The 25,024-nt window shown below is 41.5% G+C and overlaps 1 protein-coding gene across 1 annotated transcript; it reads right to left on the reverse strand.

The window, feature by feature from the left end:
* Positions 1 to 639: 639 nt before the first annotated feature.
* On the reverse strand, positions 640 to 24,417 carry ago1 (argonaute RISC component 1). Its single transcript, XM_046044643.1, has 19 exons — positions 24,258 to 24,417; positions 20,886 to 21,072; positions 18,381 to 18,501; positions 16,350 to 16,531; positions 15,610 to 15,746; positions 15,125 to 15,259; positions 14,732 to 14,819; positions 12,745 to 12,892; positions 12,479 to 12,598; positions 12,262 to 12,384; positions 11,940 to 12,073; positions 11,403 to 11,587; positions 11,036 to 11,195; positions 10,075 to 10,165; positions 4,581 to 4,775; positions 4,240 to 4,374; positions 4,039 to 4,140; positions 3,642 to 3,841; positions 640 to 3,308 (listed from the first exon to the last, which is right to left on the reverse strand). The coding sequence occupies exons 1-19, from the start codon at positions 24,280 to 24,282 to the stop codon at positions 3,200 to 3,202; spliced, it is 2,577 nt and encodes an 858-aa protein (XP_045900599.1). The 5' UTR covers positions 24,283 to 24,417; the 3' UTR covers positions 640 to 3,199.
* Between the last annotated feature and the right edge of the window lie 607 nt (positions 24,418 to 25,024).

Genomic DNA, 25,024 nt, shown 5'->3' on the forward strand with positions numbered 1-25,024 from the left:
CCTGCGTCAGAATATATGAATTATTGGCTACGTGTGTTAAGAGTGAAGGCTCTGGGCTTTCGTGTTAAAATAAAAAATGTGTAAACCTAGCCAAGTCCCATTTTATTTTTTTCCCTTCTGAGTTGTTCATTAGTTTTTGAGACTGTGGCTTAAACCATAATCCAAGTACCATAAAACTTCAATTGAAGACCTAGTCCCAATTAGTCCCCTGTCCCTTTTACTGACCTGGTGGCTACACATTTTGACAAATAAACACAGCCAGGTCCCAATTAGACACCTGGTTTGGTTTGTATCGATTCTGTAGAATCAGTTTGATTCTACAGAATTCATTATTCCGTTATATATATATATATATATATACACACACACACACACACACACACACACACACACACACACACAATTCAAACTAACTGGTATGGTAAAGAAGAGAGATCAAAAAGCCAAATTTCTTTTATACCAGTAATGTTCATTGCGTTTGAAATAATCAATTTCACACGCAAATGTTTTGTGTATATAGGGTTGTCCCATATAGACACCTGTCCCAAATATAAACAAGTGGAGTTCAGTGACTGAAGCAAATAAAAGCCCGGGCTATTATTACATTTACAAGTAAAAAAAACCCATCAACAACAGGGGTAATAAAAAACAATTTTATTTTCTTTAAAAAATAACCCTCCCCAACAGAGTTCCCATTCTATCACATACAGAGCCAAATTAATATGCTTCCATGTCCTTTCATTCAAATCTACTGGGAAGTGCTATGACAAGGACTGTTCTTGATCAGTGGCTTCAATATTGCTTAGTCAGACAGTGAGGCTGTGTGGAGAGGAGTGGACTCTCCCTTGTCCACATGATGCATTTCCAGGGTGACTGCCATTTCGTCTTCCCCCTTTGCAAGGTGCTTTGTGGCTTCAGTGAGTTTTTTTTTTTTTTCCTTTTTTTTAGCACAGAATGAGGGATTAAACACTGGCCCCAACTGTGAAAGGCCCGGCAGACGGTGAGCCAAAATACATAACAGGTTAATATTATATATTTATATATACAAATCACCTTGGACACAATGAAGGATCAGTAAAACGGTGTACAAAGGCATATTGATTATGCAAGTTAATAAACATGATTTAAAAATCAAACTCATCTGATCTCTTATTTTTTGATCCCTTTCAGCTCAAAGGGGCTCTGACCATCAGACAAGATTTGAGGCGCTTAAAGGGCAACTGAGGTGGAATTTTGAGACAGTCTCCACAGTGCCCTCTTGAGGATACACTCTGACACTAGTCACAATTTTCATATTAATAATGACAAAAGGAAAAAGCAGTCTGTATAACCATTACACAATCGAGGCAAAACAACTGACAGGCAGTGGTGAGCGCAAAGCTCCTACCTCTAAGGAAACCAAAATAAGGTGGCTCAGAATATCCAGTCATAAAAAATAATTACATGCATTTTTTCCTAAATCCAGAAAGTGACTAGATGTCAAAGGCAGGGCATATTTAGTAGTAGTAATAATGGCCCACCCTGTCCAATGTAGCAATCCCCTATCTGTGCCGCCCATGCACACAGAGCACCAAAAGGGATTGGCTAACACAAGCTAGGGGATTGGGGCAGGGGATGCTGCAGGTATGTGATGTTAAAAGTGAGAACAGGAAGGATACAAGGTGATGATGGAAAGGGTGCTGTGTGATAGTTTGGCTTGGAAGGAAGTAAGGGGACAAGTGCATTTGAAGAAGTTGGTCTCTACATGCTAAGAAAGAGACTGAGTGGGTAGAGATGTGTGCTTCTGCTATCCAGGCTTTGAGTTGTAAATGCCTGCAGAGGGAAGAGCTTTGTGTAAAAATGGGGATAGGTGTGTGTATAGGTATGCAAAGAAGCGTGTCCACGTCTCCACTGATACATGTTGGAATGTGAAGAATGATCGGAGCAAGGTCAATTGCTGAATGAGAGTTCAGCTTTGCAGCACTTGAGTGATCGCAGACTTTATTTTTTTGCCTGCATTCAAATCTTCGGAGTGTTTACCTTGCCTATTGCCTTAGTTACCTCTTAGTTCTGACAGCTATGCAAGTGTGTGTGTGTGTGAGAAAACATCAGAGTAGTCTGTGTCAAGTCTCAGCACAGACAAGTCTCACCAAGTAAAATAAATCAATAAGTACATTTTTTTAAAAGTGCCTTGTAAGTCCTAAAAGAGCAACACATACAGGAATAACAGATTATCTTCCTGTTTAAGTGTGCCTTTTTCATTGGTTGGCATCACTTTTGGCTGGTTAATAATGCTGGTTCAGGTGCATGGGGTGCAAGTATATTTGATACACTCTATGTAAATGGTCCCTCTATTGTTATGCTAAGCTTGCCTCTATAGGCTAAATCTCTCAGGGACGGGCCAACCAGCACAAAGAGTGCGGCAGGACTTCTCTCCTGGATCTACGATATGCTACGCCTGCTCCTTCTGTCTAATAAAGACCAGAGTGCTAGTCTTACATGTACTAACAAACCCTTATGTGCAGGACTGGTGGCACCTACATGCTAACACTAAGTGCTAATGTACCATACCTCAGACACCTCAAGGCTGTTTAAAAAAATAACATTATTCAAAAACATTGAAAACATGAATGTAGTTCATGACAACGATAAAATGATGCATGTAAGTGTGCGTGCCCAGTACCACCCCTCTGGAGGATCCCCATACTAAAGGGGCTTGGAACACCAGCATCCAGCATTAGGCTGGGTAAAGAGGCAGCATCGTGGTGGCAGTTAAAAAAGTTTTTTGAGATTTTTTTTCTTTTTATCGCCTATTTTCCTCCCATCCATATTGCATACTTACATACACAGGAGAGTGAAGGTAGGGTTCAATACTATTACATAATACCCACGTTTTAAAAATTCAACATAAAAAGAGAAATAGTCCTGGTAAAGTAAAAACAACAAAATGACAATAATAATAATAATAATAATAACAACAATAATAATAATAATAATAATATTCAAAACCTTTTGAGTGCATGAGGCTGTAGAGTCTGCCTGTGTTTTACAGGTGAAGGGCCTTATGATTCTTGGATTTGGGTAAATGACTGGCAAGTGAAGTTATGTGTGGTGGGAAGTCATTGGGAATAAGGGATGGGGATGAGGTGGTGGTGGGCCATGTGCCCACTCAGGTAGAAATAAGGTGGGAGGGATCGATGGTGGTGATGTTTGGTGTAGCTCAGGCAAAGTACATGGTCCTCAGGGTGTCGTGGTGAATCTGAACAGCTTTAGCCAGAGCCTGGGGGTCCCGACCGTTACTCTGACCCGACACGTGGCTACCCTCTCCACTGTAGAGAGATGACCGGAAGAGAAGTTGCAGAACAAAGATCAGTGACACTTCATGTTATTCACACTTTATTCATCGGAATAAAGTCACCATTAGCACCATCTCTCAAATTTGAGGTCCAAACTCCATATGGGGTCACTTCATATGCAGACAGTGTGGCAGAGCAGTTATATAAAGACTGATGGACTTTACGTGGTATACAGCCTATGTCATACATCTACATTACACAACGAAACATTTCCACTGGCTGTTGGTTATCACAATTTTGGGAATCAAACACAAGCTTTAAAAGTCTGGGAAATCTACATGTCACATCTTTCATAACCACACTAACCTGTCATGTTCTTTGTCCACCAAATGGTAGCGGGCACGGAAGGCCACAAGACGAGCATAGTAGGCTGGCGCAGGGATGGAGACTGAGCGGGTACAACGCACGTAAGTGTGGCACAACTGGTAAGTTAGAATCTGTAACTCATCAGCCGTGAAACGATTGTCGTCCCATAAAACGTAGTAATGAGACGGCCGGCTGGTACCCTGAAGACAGTGAGATGGCATTTCATGTAAAACATGAAACATCTCTCAAGCAAAAAAACTGGCTATGTAAACCAACCAAATGTGATATATGGGGTTTTGAGGTCAATGGCATTCAGTCTTATAATCTTTTCAGGGATTTCAAAAACTTAATTACATAGTACATATTGCACAAAACATTCTGTTTCTGTTATTAATACCTGTATGCCTGCATGGCTGCACAGGTAGAAGTCAAACTCAAAGGGATGAGTGATGCTGGTGTCCACTGTAGTCCCTGCAGGAATATTCCCACTCTTCCCAATCTATCAAGAGAAAAACACAACACAATAATTATTAAAACATATGAAAACAAGTATGTAAGTATAAAAAGAGAACACTTTTTTAAAATAAACAGAGCTCACCCTTTCAGACTTGTCAGCACAGAAGAGGCGTGTGTGATGGCGTTTCTGCACCACAATATAGGTGATGCCTGGCTGATAGTCTTTCTCCAACTTGATGCATGCATCTCTGATAGCCAAGAGCTCGTAGTGCAGAATCTACACACAAGAATATTTATTATTAGCACTCAAGTTGATACAGCTACTTTTATGGACAAATGCTGAAATGCACTTTGCCAACAGCACATTATGCAAATGAAGTAATACAAAATTATGTATTTTTACATATATTGGACAATCCAGTGGAGTCATGTTTATAAACCTTCAAACAACTATCAGTTTCTACTACCATGACATCCTATTACCTGTGGCAACTGTCCCTCAGGAACTCCATCTCTGTAGAAAATGATCCTGGTGGGCTTGAACCGGGTCGATTTGTAGAACTGAATTAGCAGTTCACGCACCATGTAAGACAGATCTTCAATGATCTCCTGCCTGGGTCTCTGGACTCGCACTGTGGCACAATATCTGCTGGGATGAGCATCCATACTGCCTACCACCTGGAAGAGAGGTGAGGAAGGGTGTGACAGAGTTGTACAGGGCACTGGTAACACATACGCAAAGAAAAATGTTCCACTGGGTATTGTAAGGTGCTTTGCATAACGGCATTCATCAAATGTATGATGGAGAAACAAGAAAAGTCATGATAGTAGATTACATCTCAATCTACTTGGTGTCTGAGTAGGTTCTCAAGATGTTTCACACTGCAACAGGCTCATATTTGTCCCAATGTGTATATTTGTACAATAGCATCGCCTGGCTGCCACTGGGATGTGTGGGAGGCTCATGGTCCACCTTTTTTCTTCTCCTCTATTCCTTACACCAAACCACAATCATAGTTTTTCCACTAGTTTTCACCTCAGTCAGGAGGAACAAGACGAACCCACTTCGCCTCTCCCATCCTCTGTGTGTGTGTGACTCAAGCGTTTGTCATAATTGCTAGGCAACACCACAGCCAACCACAGCCAAGCTGAGGTCAAGGGCGGACGAGGGTTGACGTCATTTCCTTTTTGAACGTGAGTCAGTGATGAGCCATATGTTTCCCTCACCAACTCCTCTGTTACCACTTTTTTTATTTGTTCAGCCTCATTTATTGTGTATTGTGAGTCTAAACAAAAAGTCAGATTGATCGCAGACATTTCGCATGAACTGGACTCGACACAAAGCAGAGCGCATCTGGGCAATTACCACTAATTTACAAACAAGTTGGTGTCAGTCTGGTTAAGTGTTATGAATGGCATAAGAGTACAAAAACTACGTAAATAAGGGCTGCAACTAATGATGGTTTTAATGAAAATGTCAAAATACAGTACAAATGCCCACCCCAAGTTAACAGAGCCCAAGGTGATGAATGCATCTCATCTAGCGTATAAACATAATAGTATTTCCCCATTTCTACAGTGCATTCATGTTACCAGTTAAAATGTATAACAAATACTGAATGAGCTGATCGTAGTGACGTTTAAAGTGTTTTAATTAACTTTCCATCTGTGTTCAAGATTTAAAAAGGTGTTCTTCTGCCTCAAACATACTATTTATGTCAGTGGCATTCTTCTTTCCAGCATTGCTGTGTGCCATAGCCACCTACTGCCACTGTCACTAAGCAACCACAACCATGTTCATTTGCTTTTCTATGACATCTTAAGGTCATTTGCATTATTTATATGCCTTTGTTGTTGTTTTTTTTGATTTGCCTATAAAAAATTTTTTATAAAGTGTCCCTGCCAACTTAGCATCTGTACCGCAATCAGATGCTTTACTTTACATAACTATATACTTATAAATTAGTGCTGGGCAACGATTAAACATGTCCCCCCTACATTTCAAAATCTGTGTTTTGTCCCCCCACCTTTTTCCAGCGATTTCGGAGTTGGCTGATTAGCTTGAATGACTAGTCAGTCAATCAATCAATCACACACTCCGCATCAGACATGATTAAACGGTTGAAACGCGACAAATGTGACACAAGGCAAAGGTAGTGCTGAAAACTTGAGGGAGAAAAAAAAAAAAAATAGTTCGCTCGAGGCAGGTGAAGCAAAGTGCATATTACCTTTATTTTGTGCTGTTACTTATAGCCAACCTGCAGACAGTAGTGAGGACTCCTGCTGCAGGGTGGGAAGTAGGCTAACTTGTTACAAATAACGCACATTTGCAAAATAAATAAATTGGCACCTTTTCATGTTCCTTTTTTAAAACTGTACTTTTACTCTTTAGGCCAGTAATCTACTTTTAACTTGGCTACATTTTCCATTCATACCTTCATAACTTAACCAGTCTGTAATTTAATCATTTTGCTTCATTAACCGAAATGATCCAGTCTGTGTGCGCGCAGTTACGCAGAAGAGCGCCTGGTGTCGGCGCTTGCCACAGTCACAGAGCTGGGCATATGCAAACATTTAGAAAATCAGGCAAACACCTTTTTCTGTTTGAGGCTTTATTGTTCTTTTAATACAACTGAAATCCAGTGAGTACACACCATGGCACTGCTGGCCGTGCATCGCTCTTTAACAAGCCGGCAAATAAATACTTTCACTTTCCATTATGCCGCATTAAAAGCGTATTCACTCTCTGCAGAGCAAACGTAGACTTCACACTGTAACATAAGTTAGATGATCACTAGATTGATTCTGATATATTAACAGTATCCTGTTGTTTAAAAGAGCATCGCTTTCTTTTGATGGACATTAGCCTGTTTATTTTATATTGGTTACTATTTGTTTTATAGCGATGGACGACAGTGTGTCCATAAACAGAATGTCGCCGGTGAAACCAATCTTGGCTTTCACTCAGCAGCTACCAGCTGTTATTTATTCAGGAAACAATAATTTTTGAGATGCACAGAGAGAGAAAATATGGTGGATAAAACAGTCCTGTTGGGCTTTACGCATGTATGCCGGTTTAGGCTACCTGCTTCAACAACGAGCTGCTCCGTGTTACTGCCACAATAATTATTTGCGTTATAAAGACTATTTTGATGCTTTAGGAATAATCTGATTGTATTGGCTTCCTGTGTTACTGCAAAGCAAGTGGTTTGGTTGGCTACATGTCCATAAGAAAAGATATAGGCAACAATAGTGGCTGGGCAGCAAGCTGATATTTTAAAGTGATCTTATCAATACCTTAATGGAGATTTAAAAAGGAAAATAATTGTAATGAACAGAAATAGCTAAAGATAATCAACCAGCAAAGCAAATTGCATTCCCTAGAAATAACCATGTTGCAGCTGTTTCTAACCTGATGAACAGCAGATGAAATATATTATTATATATTTTGAGTACTCCACCCGCCACTGGGCAGCCGCACCAGTACTAGTGCTGACATGGTGAACATGAGATAGACAGCAGAGATGAGGGTAAGAGCAGAACAGAGTCAAAGCCAGCACAGGCCAAAGCACCAGTTTATTGTAAGACTGATGATGATATGACTTATTTAGGCCTACTTATCTACTCAAGGGCTCAGCTGATGTGATTACATTACTTTAGGAGAGTTAGAGAGGAGTTTCTAGTTTTGAAAATGTATTTTAAAGGCTCATTTAGTGATGTACTCTACTTGCATTAAATTCTCAAGAATGCAGGAATAAATGTCTCTAAAGACCAGGAGGCCCCAACAAATGCTTTATTTGGAGAGTGGGCTGACCAGGGACAAACTCCTGGGCCACTTTTTTAAAAACTTGTCTCCTGAAGTGTGTATGTGTCTCTGCCACGTGTCCATAAACAATTGAAAAGTAGTCAGTGTTCACACAGAGATGAGCGTCCTGCAGTATTTTAAGAGGAAGAGGACAGAGGTCACAGGAACAGGAGTAGAACAAACTGAGGAGGATGAGCTTGTAAGTTGTATGGATAGCTACTAAACAAATTCTAAAACTCACATAGTAAAAGACTTTGTTATTCCAACGGCATGTCAACAGAGTTTGCATTAAAGACAGTTCTGTGTTCACAAACGTGTTGCAGGAAGAGTCAGGGCCAAGTGAGACACAGGAAATATCACAGACAGCTCACAAGTGTAACATTAGGATAACTAAATAAATTTGTACTGTGGCTAGTTACATTAACCAGCAGCTGTTCCATGGTTTTCATGGTATGTAGTCGGTTTTTTTCTAGTTATAGTATATTATACTTCGTCTCTCTGACCCTCTCCCTTTCCGAGTTTTTCTCCATCTTCTGTCACTACAAAGACCCTCTTTCAGCCAAACTAATAAGTACATTCTGTTTTCAAAAGTCATAAGAAATGAGCATTTAAGTGCTTTATTTAAAAATAAATAAATAAATACAAGGAAGCATACCCCCGAACCCCCCTAGCATTTCAGCATTCCCCCCAGGTTCAAAGTCGCTCCTATGCCCCTGATCAGCAGAAACATTTTATTTATTTTTTTAATCAGGGAGCAGCAGAAACAGTCTATGTTCAGTAGCAAGTGTCCCTGTTACAGTGGTCGATCACAAGGTGTATCGACAAGCGGGTGCGTTCCCGTGAAACTGTCGCGGTCGTGCTCGCCTCACGCACACGCCCGCCTGCTGCCGAAGTTGAATTGTCTTGAACTTTTTGTACACGACTCGCAGCACAAATCATTGGAAGAGAGACTGATCCTCGCCTTTTGGGAGTTTCCAGAATCTAAAAAGTTATCAGGACATCAACAGGAGGGAATTCACAAAATCCGCGCAAAATTAAATGCAGGCCTATCAGGTAAAGTTAGCCTATGTATAATTTTAATTCAAGTTAAAAAGGCTACGGCTGTGTAGCGCGCAGAAGCTGTTGCCATGGTATCTGTATCCCTGGTATCTGTAAGCCTCTCTCCGCTGCTTGTTTGGGAGGGTTATTTGCAGGCTGATCAACATCCCACCTCTCCTAAGACCCATAGTTTGACTGTAAGGCCTATGTGTATTCAGAGCCAGTGAGCAACGGACTTTCAAAAAACTGCGTTAACGTGCGATAAAAAAAAAAAACTGTCGGTGTTAATTAATTAATAGATAAAATTTTATTGCTTTGAAAATGATTGCAAAAGAGAGAACAAGGTTCAAATCCCTGTGTTGGCAACAATCCGTCGCTGTATTTACTGCTGCTGTGTCCAACACGAACAGCAGTGGACAGAACCTGCATGACATTCATGCCGATCAGTTCTGTGAAAAGTATAAATTAATTACTTTGACTTGTAGGCTTATCTATACCAAGTGGCAGCCTAGTGCCTTAAGCTGATGTTCCTCTTATAATGGCCAATACTATAAACTTGAAAAAAACCCTGAAGAAAAATCCTTCTCTTAAACTAGAAAGTGAATTTTTTTAACTAGAAATTATGGCTTCAAAGGCTCATTTCTCTTCTTCTAATATATGTCATGGTGGCAGTTTTAGAGTTTCACAACAAAAAGTATGTTTAAAAAAATGTGTCTCAGCCTGTCCACTTAGACCAAGTCTGGATTTTCTGGCTCCAGAAAGATAAACAGCCAACCCATCCAGTTAAAACATCCCTGCAGAATGTAATGTCAAACCTGTTTTTCTACAGCCTGTGATCTTTAAATAGACAGACAATAATTAAAATCTATTGTTGCAACTAACACTTTCCATTTCCATTATCAGATAATCTGGACAGTGTCATTTATTCTCCAAGTAATACTGACAAATGCCCATCACATTACCAGAGCCAAAAGCACTTGGGTGCTCCACTCATGGGCTTAACCTGCACGCCCGGATTTGACAAGTGGCCTGACTTTGTGTGACATGCAATAGTTGCATATTCCCTTCCTTTCCTGAGTTTGTGTTGAAGGTCAGCTTGTGTTGTTTAATGAACGTGTTATTTCTGAGACTTACAGCAGTAATGGAGGGCTTCTTGCCATCTCCAGCAGGGGGGTGTGTGACGTCAGCTCCCAGGAAGATAACCGGCTGCTGAAACACTGCTGATCTGAGAGGGCGAAGGGAGGAAGAAATGCAAATTACACTTGCTCATAAAGGCAGTCCAGGGTTGCTTTTGAGGAGTATTATCATTACAGGCTGAAATGCTGCGACAGGTCAATATACAGTATGTAATCCAGCTGGACTTAAAGCTAGCCAGTTCTTAAGCATAATGTGTGGGTTGTTGCAATAGGAGATGTTTTTTAAATAGAGGGGAGAGAGTGCACTTAGACTGCAGATCTCCACCGTGCCTGGTATCACCAAATGTCATATGAATATCAATGTCTTAACTCATTTTGTGTGATATTTACAAGCCTTATCTACTTTTTGCGTTTATCTCACGTCATTTGTACAAACTTATATTGTGCAGAGACGGCGTGTCATTTGACTTTTGGTTCGGTTCACACAGTGTGAAACAGATTCATTCACCATGACTGCCTCTCCCTGTGGACTTTGTTGCTCTTTATACTACATCAAGTACTTTAAAGTAATTCAGACAGAATATTTTTACAATCCAGCAACAATTTTTAATACGTTAATAAGTACTCTCCGCCATTGTTAAATAATATGTATGTAACTTAACTGATGTAACAACCTTCCTTACCTACCGGCCAGTTCAGAGCACAGACTTTATATACAGTCTATGATTAAGAGGAGAGAGGAGTAGAGAGCAGTCAATAAAACGGGTTTTTTTAAAATTGTGAATCACTGCAACCACAAGAGGTCCTTGAGCATCCAGTCATAAATGTGGACAAAAAAAAGCATGGGTCCAGTAGTATGCGAGATTAGCTGCAGACACATCGGTCCAACACTTGTTCATTTGCGACAGACGATTTCTCCCTGTCCTCTAATTCAAAAAGCAGTCCAAACAAAAGCTCACCGTTGGTGAGGTACCAGGATGTTGTTGATGCCTCCCAGCTTCACGTTGATCTTGAGGCAGAGGTTGGAGAGGGTCTGAGGTGACGTCTTCACTACGTTCTTCACCTGGACACACTGCGTGGCCATGCCCAAGAGGGTGTCTCCCACGCGCTTTACCTCCGCTAAAGGGGACAGTTTGGAAATGGGCCTTGAGAACACCATGATGCTATAGGGCTGACGTAGCATTTTGTGAAGTATGTCTTTAGGTGGTTGATGACCTGTTTTAGATGCTTCTTTCTTGTACAACTTATTTGTTTGTGCAAAAACAATAACAGATTCACATCATGACAGGCAGACAGTATATCTAAGAAAAATATAACGTAGCCTACCATAGACAGGAGTCTTTCCCGGCAGAATGACGATGATGAGCTGGAGTCCAGAGTAGGTGTTCTTCAGGTGTCTGAACATGGGCTCCACGCTGTCCGCTCCCTGGGCATATTTACAGAAGCATGGCTGGCCCTGAATTGGCATGCCAGCATCCTTAGAGATTTTACGCAGCTGGTCTGTGAAGTTCCTGAGAGGAAACCAGAGAAGTACAATTCAGCAAGCTACGGTTTTTCATACCTGTTGTCTTGCATTGTATCCCTGCCCTGTCCAGTATTGTTTTCAGTAGTGGGTGCAGGACAAACCCCCGCCCCAATTAAACAGTCACACTTCACAAAAAAAGTAAACATTAGGAATTATAATTTATATTATTATACAGAAATTAATCAGTGTTTGAGATACCAAATGTAGGCTAAATATGGTGTTGTGGATCTCTTGGTAGCAGCTAAATTAAAAGGGGATCTAATGACTATCAAATGCAAAACTGCCAATGAATGTTAAGGGGGAAACTGTTCCGCAGTTTTTCCACTGTTACTACTTACTTGAGCACCTCTTCTCTGCACTGTTTCTGGGGGGCAAAGCAGGCAATTGCCCACACTTTGATCTCGATGCCATTATAAAACTGCTTCCCCCTCATGTCCCACACTCCCTGGTTGGGGGTTGCTATGGCACGGTTCTGTGTAAGAGACACCAGAGGAGATAAAGTGTAAACCAAATCAGGTCAAATCTACAGCAAAAAAATATGTACAGTACTGTCTGTGAGAAACTGCAACTGATGGATTTTTGTTTAGAGAGTAGCTACTTCCAGAATCTCCCATTATAACTCAAAAACTGATTTTTAAAAAATAATAAATGAACCATTACCCGTCCTCCATACTGCAGGATAGGGGCTGGAAGCACCCTGCCTGTCACCTCAGCCATGTCATCTTTCACCTTGATCCCAAACTCCTGGATGTACGGGTCCAGGTTGAAGTTAGCGTTCTTCATCTGTGGACAGTGAAGGACATCCATCACATCTCACAAAAATCACAGTCATACATTCCTATACACTGTTGTTACATCAGTTGTCTCTACAACTCACCAGTCTGCTGATCTCCTCTTGTCTGTCGGGTGCGGAGCGAGCTGTGGCTTTGATCATAGTGGAGGTCTGATTATCTGTCAGTTTCTTGATGCATCGTTGACCTGCTACAATGTTACAAACCTGGAACAATTACATCTAGAGTCGTTAGGGTGTAAACACTGGGGGTGTTAGGATGTAAATACTGGATGTTTCTCAAAATAGCCAGTGTTGTCTACATTGGTTAAATCTTTAAATGAAAATAAACTCATCCTTGAACCCTTTCTCACCTCCAGGGGCAGGTAGGTATGCTTCTGCTCCTGCCCCACCTGTAGACAAGGTAGGTGGGGGTATTTTAGCTGCAGGTTGTACTTCTGCTTGAAGTACTGGGCTACTGTACATTCTACTGTCTGCCCACTTTCGAGCTGAAGGGGAAACCTGGCAGAAAAGACAAAAACAACAAAAAAAAAACAAAACACATGAACTACTGTAAGATCAGGTAAAAAGATGAAACATTGCCTTTGATTTTCGAGTGGATACACCTCTGCGTGGTCATGAGTGTGTGGCACATCAGTGACAAATGTCATTGTCATCGCAATGCATCACTCACCAGCTCCTGATTGCCAATTCATTTAGGTTGATGTTAAAATGTTTTCAGTGTGTTTCCCACATATAGACTTTACTTGGGCCAGGTACATTAACGGCCGCCTAGCTAATTTGGTAACCCATTTTAGCATTTTGCAGAGAAACAGAGAGAGATGTTATCTGGTAGGCTATTACTACGTTACAAGACATGGACACGGTGGATATTTTACAGGTAGAGTAACAGTGAACACATCAGTCCAGATGTCATTCAGTGCCATGTTGTTTTCGATCATTTTGTGGTACACCTGCTGCTGTAAAAACAGAACAGTGTGTGGAAAAATACAAAAGACAAGTAGTTCTGTCTTTTCGGCGACTTTACAGAATGTACTGCTGATGGATAAAGTCAACAGTGCAGACACATACAAAGAGAGAGAAACAGAAAGAGGCGGGGCAAGTCGTGTGTTTCTGCAGTAAGAGACAGAGGTGTAGGTGTGTGAGTGTGGGGAAAAGAGAAAGGGAGCAGATTCAAGTAGTGAGTAAACACTATAATAAGGTGGAGAATGAAGTTGAAAAATAGAAATATACCCTGCTAACCATCTCCCTACCCCCCGCCAGCTACGTCATTCTGTGGGAAACACTGGTTATTAAAAGTAATGACAATTACAACTTATCAGACTCCAAAGTAATGTATTAACACACCCAGTTTGATATTAAATAGAGAAAAGAGGAATATGCAATTCTTACTTTCTGTCGGGCTGTAAACAACATTTTTTAACCAAACTAATATGTCAACGACTTATTCATTAGACACAATATTTCAGCACTAAAAATAAATAACTTGGATCCAGTACTGATGAATACTTGTTAATATCAGAGGAACCTTTGTTACTGGATGACTGAGAATCTTCATAGACATCTAGATAATGGAGTGTTTCCAATGAAGAAACCTTCCCAGGGGACCAATAATCTTTTGAGGAAATCAGGAACTTTACCTGTGTTTCAACTGCAGGAACTACAGATTAATATAGTTCCTCTAGGAGAGTTCCACGTGCCAAGAAAGTGCACAAAAAAAAAAGATAAGAGAGACAGAGGGAGTAGCACTCAACAGGGCTAGTGAGTGAATGAGAGAGGGAGTGGCAATGAATAAATAGAGTGAACAAGAGATACAAAGCTTTAGCAAAACCATAAAACACTCAGCAGAGCGTCAACTGTGGAGACAGGCGTTCTGGAGTTCTCAGTATCCTTTTCCATCTCTGCAAGTCTCCTTTTCATTCATTCATTCAAACAGAATCATGCAACAGTAACTACAGAGAACAACAGGGTGACTATTTCCTCATGTGAAATGTGTCACTGATCTAATATGCCTTATCTTCATGCATCTACAGCTGCGACAGAAACACAAACGGAATGTGCCTGTGTGCAAAGGGGAATCCATAGCTCCTAGTTTAGTTCCTGTGGCTCTTTAGTACATGGCACAATTTGATCGAAACAAGCTACGGCAGACTGGTTCTTCATCTACATAGATTACTCAGGTTCAGTTTGAGCATCCCAATAATGTAGATATATACATATAGATAACCAGTTGATCTAATATCCATAGCAGTCATACATGTGGTTGCCTGCTTATTACCACTTACAAATGTGTCTGTCAAATGAATATGTTATGTCATTTAAAGCTGTCTGCATACTTACGTCTGGTGGCTGGCAGGCCTTCGTGTGACATTGCATACACGATATTTCCTCTTCATTTGGCCACAGTGGGTCACCTCCACCTTCAGTCCTGATAATGACACCAATAAGTGGGGTACACAAGCATTTACAGAAACAGACACAGAAAGACAAGCTTGATCATTAAAAGCAAAGTAATTAAAAGAGCTTTTCATGAAATAACAAAAGCACCATAACAATGTTAACCACGTTAACAAGTTAAAAGGTTTAAACTTCCCTGATAATAAATGGCAGTAACTTTAAATAGCCGAGGGAGAGTTTTGAAAACGAGTTGCCAGGGGTAAAGTGAGCAAAAAATCTTTAGACAGGCATGAATGTGTAAATTTATTTTCTTGCTCAGGGCTAATCATGGCCCACCTTTAATCTCCTTGGTGAAGCGGACCCTTTGCGAGTCAGTGAGAGTCTTGGGCTGCTCATCGATATTGCGAATGTCCAAAACCTCACACATGAATTCAATCACAGGCTGGGCTTTGTAGAAGGCCGTGGCGGACACTAGAGGGAGACAGGGAGCAGCCTTACAAATCAGAAAAGAGCAATTTAACAAAAGGTGTGTGGATGTCCACAACTTTTATGAGCCTGTATATCACCATTTAAGGCATTTATCTGAGCCAAATTAATGTTACAAGCAGCAAATACAAAAGGAGACCATCAACCTATACTTACAATATCGCAATTCTAAAAAATATAATGCTTGGTGATTCATATCTTCTTTGGTCCCAGAGTAATTTTTACTTTTCACCATTTCTGTCCCACTGTTTTTGCCTAGTCATGCAATGTCAGTAAAAACATTAGATCATTGACTGACTACACACATTCTGGTGAGCATGTCTTCAGTGACTCACCATCAATATTAAGCATCATCTTCCACATGGCAGGGCGCACAGACTGGTGGAAGCCAAACCAAACTTCCCTCCCCCCACCCAGTGGATGGTAGTATCCTTCAGGTGGGGAGAAAAATGAGCGGCCCACAGGAGTGTACCTAATGTGGGGAGGGGAAAATGATGAATGTGCAAAATGACTTGACTGATTTCAAAGTATGACCTCAGTGTGACTTCATGTCCAGTAAAGTTGTCGTCTCATGCAAGAGGTTTCAGAAGAAGTCAACTCTTAGAGCGATTTGTAGCTATAAAAAATATGTATAGTAGTATATAGTATTACTTATATAAGAACAGTACTGTATTTTTTAGAAAAGCTTTTTTTTTTAAACAGAAAAAAATATATATGTAAAACATCATCACTGAACTGACTTTTTCCACAAACAGCAGTGGATTAAAGACTATTATTCCTGCTCAGTATTGTTCAGTGGACACTTTCACACAGGTCTCAGCTAACAAGCATCTTTTGTTCAGTGACTCTGACCCCTGGAGCTATGATGGTCTGATGCAAGTGAAAGGAACAACCCAGTTAACCTGCATGGTTACAATATCAACAAAAAATGAAATTGGCAAAAAACATGACTTTCCAATCTTCGAGATGTACATGCATTTAACTTAAACAAACAATCTGACAGAAGCAGGGGTGTTGCAGTATGTGTATTTGTGTCTATACCGGTATAACTAAGAGAGAAGTTCCTATGATGTACCTCATAGAGGCCAGGTGGCGCATAGCCACATCCAAGGCTTGAACCGAGTCGAGGGGTACCTGCAGCCGGCCACTGACCAGCGTCTCCTGCAACAGGCGCCATGACACTTTGGCCAGCCAACGGATGGACACCTTGAAGATTCGGTCCTTACCCTCACCTGGGATGGTTACCTCAAAATCCACCTGGAGAAATAGAGGACAGAAAGGACAGAAAAGGAGAGGAGAGGTAAAGAACAAGGCTGAAAATCTAGTTTAGGCTGTGCAGTATACTGGAGAAGGTATTTCACATTACAGAGGGCGATTCAAAAACACTGTTCCTATTGCACATCACTTACAAGAAGCCAGCTTACAGCCTGATTACAACTACAACAACCCATGATCTTACATGGTTTTGCTTTCCTAATGTTTTTGTTTCCATTGCTGTGTTGGCTCCTAAATAGGATTGTATGCCATAAAGTAAATGGTTCTGAATCCTTGAAGAAGTTGTTTGACATACACTTCTTCACTTTCTTGCCAAGAGTTGGATGAGAAGATTGATACCACTCTCAAATGTGTACAGTAAATACGAGAACAGAATAGTCTTTATTGTCATTGCACTGTGAAGATACAACGAAACAACGAGTTAGCTTAGCATAATAATTATCTACAGAATGACCTTAGATTAAAACATAGTGTCCACAACACAGTTTAAGAAGTGTCTGATTGAACATTTTACAGAGTATTGTACTTTTTGAATGTATTTTATTTTAAAATGGTTGTCTAGTTTTAAGTGTATTCTCTTTTTTTTTTGCACTTGTAATACAGGGCACCTACACTCTCCACCCAGAGTTGCAGCTCTTACACTCTGGTAAAAGATTCAGGGTTCCCCAGAGCAGGCTCAACCGTTATAAACATTCACTTACTTAACACAAACAGGTAATGTTGTATATATTGGCCACGGGGGTTGTGCAACATGTCGCCATTGTCAGAAGGTGTATATGTGTTATGTGCAAACAGCTGGACGCTATGTGTTAAGGTTATGCAATATGTATGATTTTATCTTCTGTGAAACTGCAGGACATTAAAAGGTATATCTTAACACTTATTAACACATAATATCTTGTTTGTTTGATCTGTACAAAAACAAAAGCATAAAAGTTGCTGTTTTAGAAGAGGTTACATGCTAGACTATTTCTTGGCCAGGAGAAGTGACTTCCTACAGTCTTGCCATCACCGTGAGGTTGCCAGGCTTACAGCGGACTTGTTCGGACAGAGCCAGGCCAGCCATTTCCCCGTTTCCAGTACTTATGTTATGCTATGCTAAGCTAACTGGCTGTGGCCTTATGTTACCAGAAAGATATAAGAATGGTACTGATCTTATCGTCCAACTCTCTGCAAAAAAGCAAATAGGCGCGTTTTCTGTCAAACTATTCCTCTAAGATTACAACTCACAGAAAGCAGAACTCTTTGTACTGTAATGGGAATTCCAAACATTTTGCATGTAACCCTGGACTCAAGGAGACTAATGTGTGATGTGGCACTGAATCTGTGTAAACGTAACAGTCCAAATATCTCTGTTCTCTTTGTTATACAGACTTCAGGGACAACGTGTCTCTGTGGGTTGATATGATTGACCCTAAAGCTGGATAAATAACAGGCTCACTCAGCTGTCCTCACTCATTCGAGCACACATGTATATGGCGTATGTGTGTTGCCGTTAGTCCTTCTGCAGAAGACTTGACTAAAATTCACAGAAAGACAAGTGTTTGCCTGAGCTATTTATTTGAAAACCTCGGATTGCCAGCACAGTACTCAAATACTCCAGCATCCAACCTGACAGTAACAGTGTTCCATAAAACAGTAAGTGTTTGTGGTTTTTATGAATGGTTTGACATATATGCTCTACAGGAGATAAAATACTTCTGTGTAGATAACACTTTATCCCCTAGAGAAATACTGTAATTCCTGTTTCAACATGGGCTTAAAATTGACTTTATTGATCCCTGAGGAGAAATGAGTTGGTTATTATGGCAAAACCACTGCAAACATCTACCTTCTCACTCCCAATAGGAAGCGCTAGCACCGTGTAGATGTTCTTCTTGCCGTCATACACTGGCTTTCTATCACCAAAAAGCTGGGGCTTGAAGTGTTGCACCATGTATTCCACCACCTCCCTGTAGGAAGCGACACACACAATATGGGATTAACATGCACCAGAAACAGAAAAGAGACCCTGCTCTGCCAATTAAACCCATCGCCTGATTAGGATGCTCTATTGTCTATTGGGAAGGGGCAGTTTCAAGATGACAGAATATTGATCAAGCAGGATACAGCTGGTGGGTGTAATACCTCACGGTCACGGGGTAGAGGCAAGGACAAAAAGAGTGAGGGTGTGGCCGGGGGGGCCACCTTTCAATTCATGGTGTCTTGGCCTTCATATTAGTGTGGGGGATGAAGAGTTGTTCTGAAAAGAAAAAGGTCAAAGGGCTTGACCTTTGCATGCCTTCTTGAAACCTTTGTCTCAAACCCTAAAACCAAAAAGAGACTTAAGCTCAAAGCTCTCTGAATGTTAGAGGAGGTGGTAATAACACATGAAGGATTCTTCTTTAAATCAGAGCAAACAACTCTGTTTAATTACAAATAGGAGATACTGTGTTACTTTGTTTCTGACCACATTCTTGTTAATTAGAAAGGCAACAATGCTCAAGGCCTCTCCCAGAGTGTTCTCTGGACAACCTTGTCTTTCTGCTGAGATTCAAGGATTTGAACAAAGGATAGTTTGTTTAATCAAAAACAGAATGCTATATGATGACACTAGTATTGGGTCAGGGCTGTTTGACTAGCCAGAAATACAGTAAATCATGTCAAGTTATTACTTCCAGAGAAAAGTAATGATTATAACATATGAACTAATTCAGTAAATTAATTTAAGATGTTAAAGTCTAAATACAATTGTCAACAATAATGGCTACCCCATGTTTGTATAATATCTTCAAATAGCATGATACCATTTTTTGTCCATGTTAAACCCGATCTTTCTAAATTATGATATTCGCAATTTACCAAATGCCCAAGGTTGTTAGTAAGCCACACTGGAACAGACAACAGATTTAGTCTATATATTATATTCCTGTTTCTAGCCTGTCCTTGATACCTGACACATGACTTCACACAAAAGACAACTGTGGAACATGATAGCCAATCATATTTTGTCACCTCATAGTCACGTCAAGGGTGACACTACAATTTTTGTCAGGAATTAGAAGCGGAGAAAGCTGAATCAAAGGGAAAATGACATTCATGCATTCTCCTGGATGAAGCAAAACTTATGTATTGTGTGGCGTGTTGCCATTTCCGCTCAAAGGCAGACAAAACACTTGTTTCATTTTTTCCCCCTTTTTAAAAAGGAACTGCCTCTCTGGAGGGAACCATAACAAAAGTCTACAAGGCAGACAGACAGCACATTTCTTCGCTGAGTTTTTAATGTGTATATATTATTTGTTGGTTGGCTTAAAGTAATAAATAAAAGTAAAATTAGCTGGATATGGACACTAAAAACTGCCAAGGGACTAATGGCTCCATTTAAAAAAATATTGAATGGAACACATAAAAACTACAACAGCAATCCATGCTAGCTTGTATATTTCTACAGTGAACTCAAAGAAGACTCTTCATTGTTATCACCACAAATAGAATAATGATGAATCACCTTTTTTGTAATACAACTCTTTTAAACACATCACAGGGTTGACTGGTACTTATTTTATGCAATAATATCCTATAGATCCTCCCTAAAATCAGTGACTTCATCTAGATTTTGGCACAACCATTCTAATTTAACCTGCATCAGACAACAAACAATTCAACCATCCAATACAAGGGTTATCTTAATGCACACTCTGCAGCATGGACACCAACCAAGGTGAAAGGGTCAGTTAAGTTAGATTCACTTTTGACTCCACCATCTGTCCAGTCCAGTCACAAGGGCACAACGACTGCATGAGGAGAAAGCTTCCTGCTGGTTAATATTATCTGAGACCCTACTTTTTTGCCCAATTCTGCAAAGATTACGCATGTACTTTTCTTACACTGCTTTTTGCAAGTCAAGACCTGACGAGGAATCACACTAGGTGTGATTCTCCAAGAGACCTTTCAATACAAAGCGGAGCATATAATGTGATCTGAAGTTTGGACAATGTGTGTCTCCCGCACATAAAATAAATAATAGTTGTTAGAATTACATTTAAATCTCAGTTGTGTTTGGTCATGTTGAAAGTAGCTATTACTGCTGCCACCAAAAAGGCTGAAAACACAGTAATTACAAGTAACTGCTGGGATTTCTTTATCCAATTTCAAACCGTTTCACACTGCAGACATTTCAACTGATTGTTGACTTCTTAAAATGTGAGCCTTGTTTTCAAATGTTAATAACTGCTTACAAGACATGACAAGTACTGATCTTTCAAATGAATGTGGGACATCACAGACAAGACATACAAGGAACACTGTGACTGTGATCAGATGAAGGTGTATCCACACTCCTCATGTATTCTATTACCTGTTGACTCTCCGTGGGCACTTGTCGGGCTTAATGTCCACCTCATAGTGATAGACGTCCATCTTTGGGATCTCCACCTCGAAGTAGTTGGCCAGCAGCTTGATGGGCTTGCCCACGGTACCCATTCCTGGCCGGCGGGGGGCATGGAACACCTGCTGCAGGGGTGGGGGGAAGACCCCCATGGGCACTGGACAGACGGGGGATAGGGAGCCATCGACATGGACAGGTGACAGAGGGGGTTCAGAGCAAAGAATGTAGGAATAAGAAAAGTGTTTCAAGAACGAGAACAAAAATAGAATAAGTCAAAGCAGAGGAAGGGCATAGGCGAAGCAGGCACACCAGAGATGAAGGACGGTTAGGTTAGGAGATGGCAAAGGAAGTGGTTGCGAGCAGCAGAGGATGGGGCAAAAAGGGCATGAAATGTGGTATAAGCCGGAAAGGAAGAGTAGGCAGAGGCCAAGAGGACATGATAAGTGGACACCAGAGTGAGTGGCGGGAACAGGAAAACAGAGTGAAGAGTGAAGATAGCAAAAGAGAGAAAGGAAAGGAGAGAAACAATAAGAATGGAACAGTTAAGCAGAAAAATGTAAATTTGGGGCCAGGGAAAAGAAGAGAGGTATGTTATATAAGTGGTAAGATAAAAGGTGATGGAGGAGAATATTTACAAGAAGATGAGGAAGAGACAGATTAGGTTAGATGAAAATGGACATGGGAGAGAAGGGGGTGAGACAACGGAAAGGGAAATTATGGCGGGCAAGGAAAGGAACACATAAAAAAAAAAATGCTTCTTTATGTAGCAAAGTTTGTACTTTAAAAATAAGCCTAATATCTTCCTCCAACATACACTTCATGTCAGTTATTACATCAGTAACCCACAGAACACAACTTCAGTGTCCACGCTAGCATTGTGTGTTAAAAACAAGTCAGAGCCGATCAGGAGGTCTAATACAGAGGGGGTCCTAGATTGGGTGTTGGTGTGAGGCTAGCTGTGACTCCTGCCTGAGAGGGGCCCCATGCCTTAACTTCTGGGTCCCCAGAGAACAGCCCTCCTCCACCACAACAAAGACCCCAGCTGCCCTGCTCCTCTGTCTCACACTCACACACAAAAATACACGGGTGTATGACAGAGGGAGCGCCCTCGCTACCAACGAACACACACACCCACAACACACAAACACAGGGGGCCCCCTCTACATTCCCAGCCTCACCATGGAGACACCACGGCAACACAGCATTGTCATGGATATCAGGGGACCTGTGTGTGTGTGTGTGTGTGTAGGGTGTTGGAGGAGGCAGGGTGCCGCCGTGGTCATGCTGCAGAGACCTTGGCCTTTCTAGTCCTGCACTGAGCATGTTCCCACATCGGGCCAAGGCGCCTGTGTATCCAAAACTGGAAAAGCCTTGCTTTAAATAGCTGCTATGGGAATCCTTGAGTCAAACATACCACTGAATCATATGTTCACTAATCCTTCAGAAAATGCTGACGAGAAAAGTAACACTAGCCACTAAACAGAGAAAGATGCTGTATAGTGTGTATCTACGTGTAGAATTGCAGTTCACATCTAACAAACACTATTAAACACAGACACCAGGCATGTGTTGACCACGCATACACTATGTGCAGGAAAGCACGTATGTGTGTGAAGTGTGAAATGTGGAGTGTGTTGTGATTGTCGCACACTCACACAATGACACACACTTCGCCCTCATGCCAGTGAAGGCAGATGGTGAGAAGCGGAGCCAGCACTCTCACATATCCCAAGACAATAGCAGTCTTTCCCGGGCCGTAAGACTTAAAGCAGAGCTTTGGTGCTGCATCACAACATCAACACTTTCACTACTTACTGTCTTTACAATGACGTAACAAGCAATAACCCCAAGTCGTTCGGGAGTGACTACTTTAAAGTTATATCCGAAGGGAAGCGTGTACGTTTTTTGCGCACTTTATTTTGGTTCATTAATGGCCAGTTGGCAAATTTTCCTGTTTTGGTGAGACCTGCGGTACAACAAATTTTAGCACATTTTCAGAACAGAAATAGACAACGAACTTTTTACATTCTGAGTTCAGTAGGTTAGGTTTCAAATAATTCAGCTGTGACAGTAATAGCAGATCTTCAGTGTAACTAATGATGAAGGATAATGGCGACTGAGCTTAAATTAAAGGACACACTGAAATCTAAAAGATCTATTACAGTGAAATGAGTCTTTAAGATCTCAAAATAAGGACAGTATTGGATGTTTACCTAAGAGAGGCAGATTACATGAATGAAAAGGAACAGCCAATTATGCATCAGTTGTTTTGGCTAACTAGTTGGCTCTCTGAATAATTGGCAGTTGACCAGGAGCTAAACATGGCAATCAGCTCAATCTAGCAAAACATTAAATCATCACACTTCAAACACAAAAGCAGACTCTGAGATGAGGGACCCCAGGGGCCCTTCACCCATTCTAAAAGCAGTCAATTTATAAATCCCGCCTTCCAGAAGTATGAGACAGAATCAAGGGTGGGATATAAATGCCATGATTCAAGAGTTTGCTCAATAGGTGGACTTCAGACCTGAGCATAAAGTCAAACACTACCTAGTTTGTGTTTTAATTGGCTGCCTCCACACCTCAGTGTCATAGAGGAAATTGCCAAATATAGATAATGACTGGCACTGATAAGCAATAGCTGTAAATCTGAAAGTGAAGCATGCAGAGCGAAACCACACATACAAACTGCACCTGCATCTCACTCTTTCCAAGTCTAAAAAGAGTTTCTGTCACCTCTGACAGCAGATGTGCAGACATCACAAGTGATGATTATTTTGGTTGGTTCCACATAAATAATTCATCTGTCTCTGCAGATGTTAGGCCGGTGCTTGTGTCCCTAATGTGCGCATGTAAAGTACAGGTGTTAAACACTCTTCAGACAACCTGAACAGTGGGATCAACCATAACCTGCTAGTGAAAGGGGAGGCTGGTCTGCTGTGTCGGGGGCAGCCAGCTGCTGCTGCTGCTGCTTGAAGGCGGGCTTCACCTCGTCCCTCCTCACACAGATTCCCACGACCTCCCTGCCCCCGCGCATGGCTGATGATATTGTCAGCGCTCGAAAGGGCTTGTCTATAGCTATAAATCTGGATAAATAATAACGTTCCCTGCACAGTGTTGTGCATTCAGACTCCCACAGAGCCCCCTCCATCTCCATCTCTCTCTTCTGTAAACGTTGCGATGCAACAGACGGGCTTGTCACCAAGCCTCCTTGTACATCCCCCTGACGCTAAGGCCAGGCTACGGTGCCCCCAATTTTTAAACTGCAGTCTATATCTGCAGCCATAACTCAGGAATCCGGATTGATAGCACGTTAAATCACTAAAGTAAAAATAAACCTACCAGCGCCAGACGGTCCCGGCTCCATCCCATTCACTTAGCCGCGCGGGTACAAGCTAGCTAGTCCGGGGTGCTGTGGCCAAACCACCGGCCCCTTCAGGCTGGAAGCGTCTCAGACTTCCAGCCCCCTCCTCTCGGCGTGTAGTCTTCTCCTTTTCGCGGTGTACCCCCGCCCCCTGCCCCCTGCCCCTACCAGAACCCCCCAGACCCGCAGAGGAGTTGAGGCTAACGGCTATAGCTGCCAGCTGCTCGTCTATCCGTTGACCCAGGAGCTGGTAACGGCAGCGCTGGAGGGAGATACCGTCTTATTTCTAACCACTCTTCCTTCGCGGGGCAGCGTGGTCCCTCCTTGCGCCTTGATTTCGCCGATGATCCGCGGCGTTGTGATTTCTTCTCGGTCTGTTGTGCTCCTGCTCACCGTTCAAGCAGGATTCTCCAGCGGAACAAAAAAGGCCAGCCCCTCACCCCCCCCCCAAAAGAAATCTGAAACTTCTTCTTTGCCATTAAATAGTGCAAAGGAACTGTTGATGAACTTACTGTCACACCCCAGAGGTTAAAGGCGGAACTACATTGCAGATATAGACATTATGAGACGATATTAATAATCACACAACTACACGCAAAACATGCAGCCATGGAATAAAATGTATGATAAAAATGTATGATTAGGAAATGTTTTGTTTGATTTTGCACTACAAAAGAGTTTAAATTCAGGCTTAAATCTTATTTGATGGACCTAACTACTTGTATAACATGTCTGTTAGCAGCAA

Source organism: Micropterus dolomieu, linkage group LG03, assembly GCF_021292245.1.
Source record: "Micropterus dolomieu isolate WLL.071019.BEF.003 ecotype Adirondacks linkage group LG03, ASM2129224v1, whole genome shotgun sequence".
NCBI lineage: Eukaryota > Metazoa > Chordata > Actinopteri > Centrarchiformes > Centrarchidae > Micropterus > Micropterus dolomieu.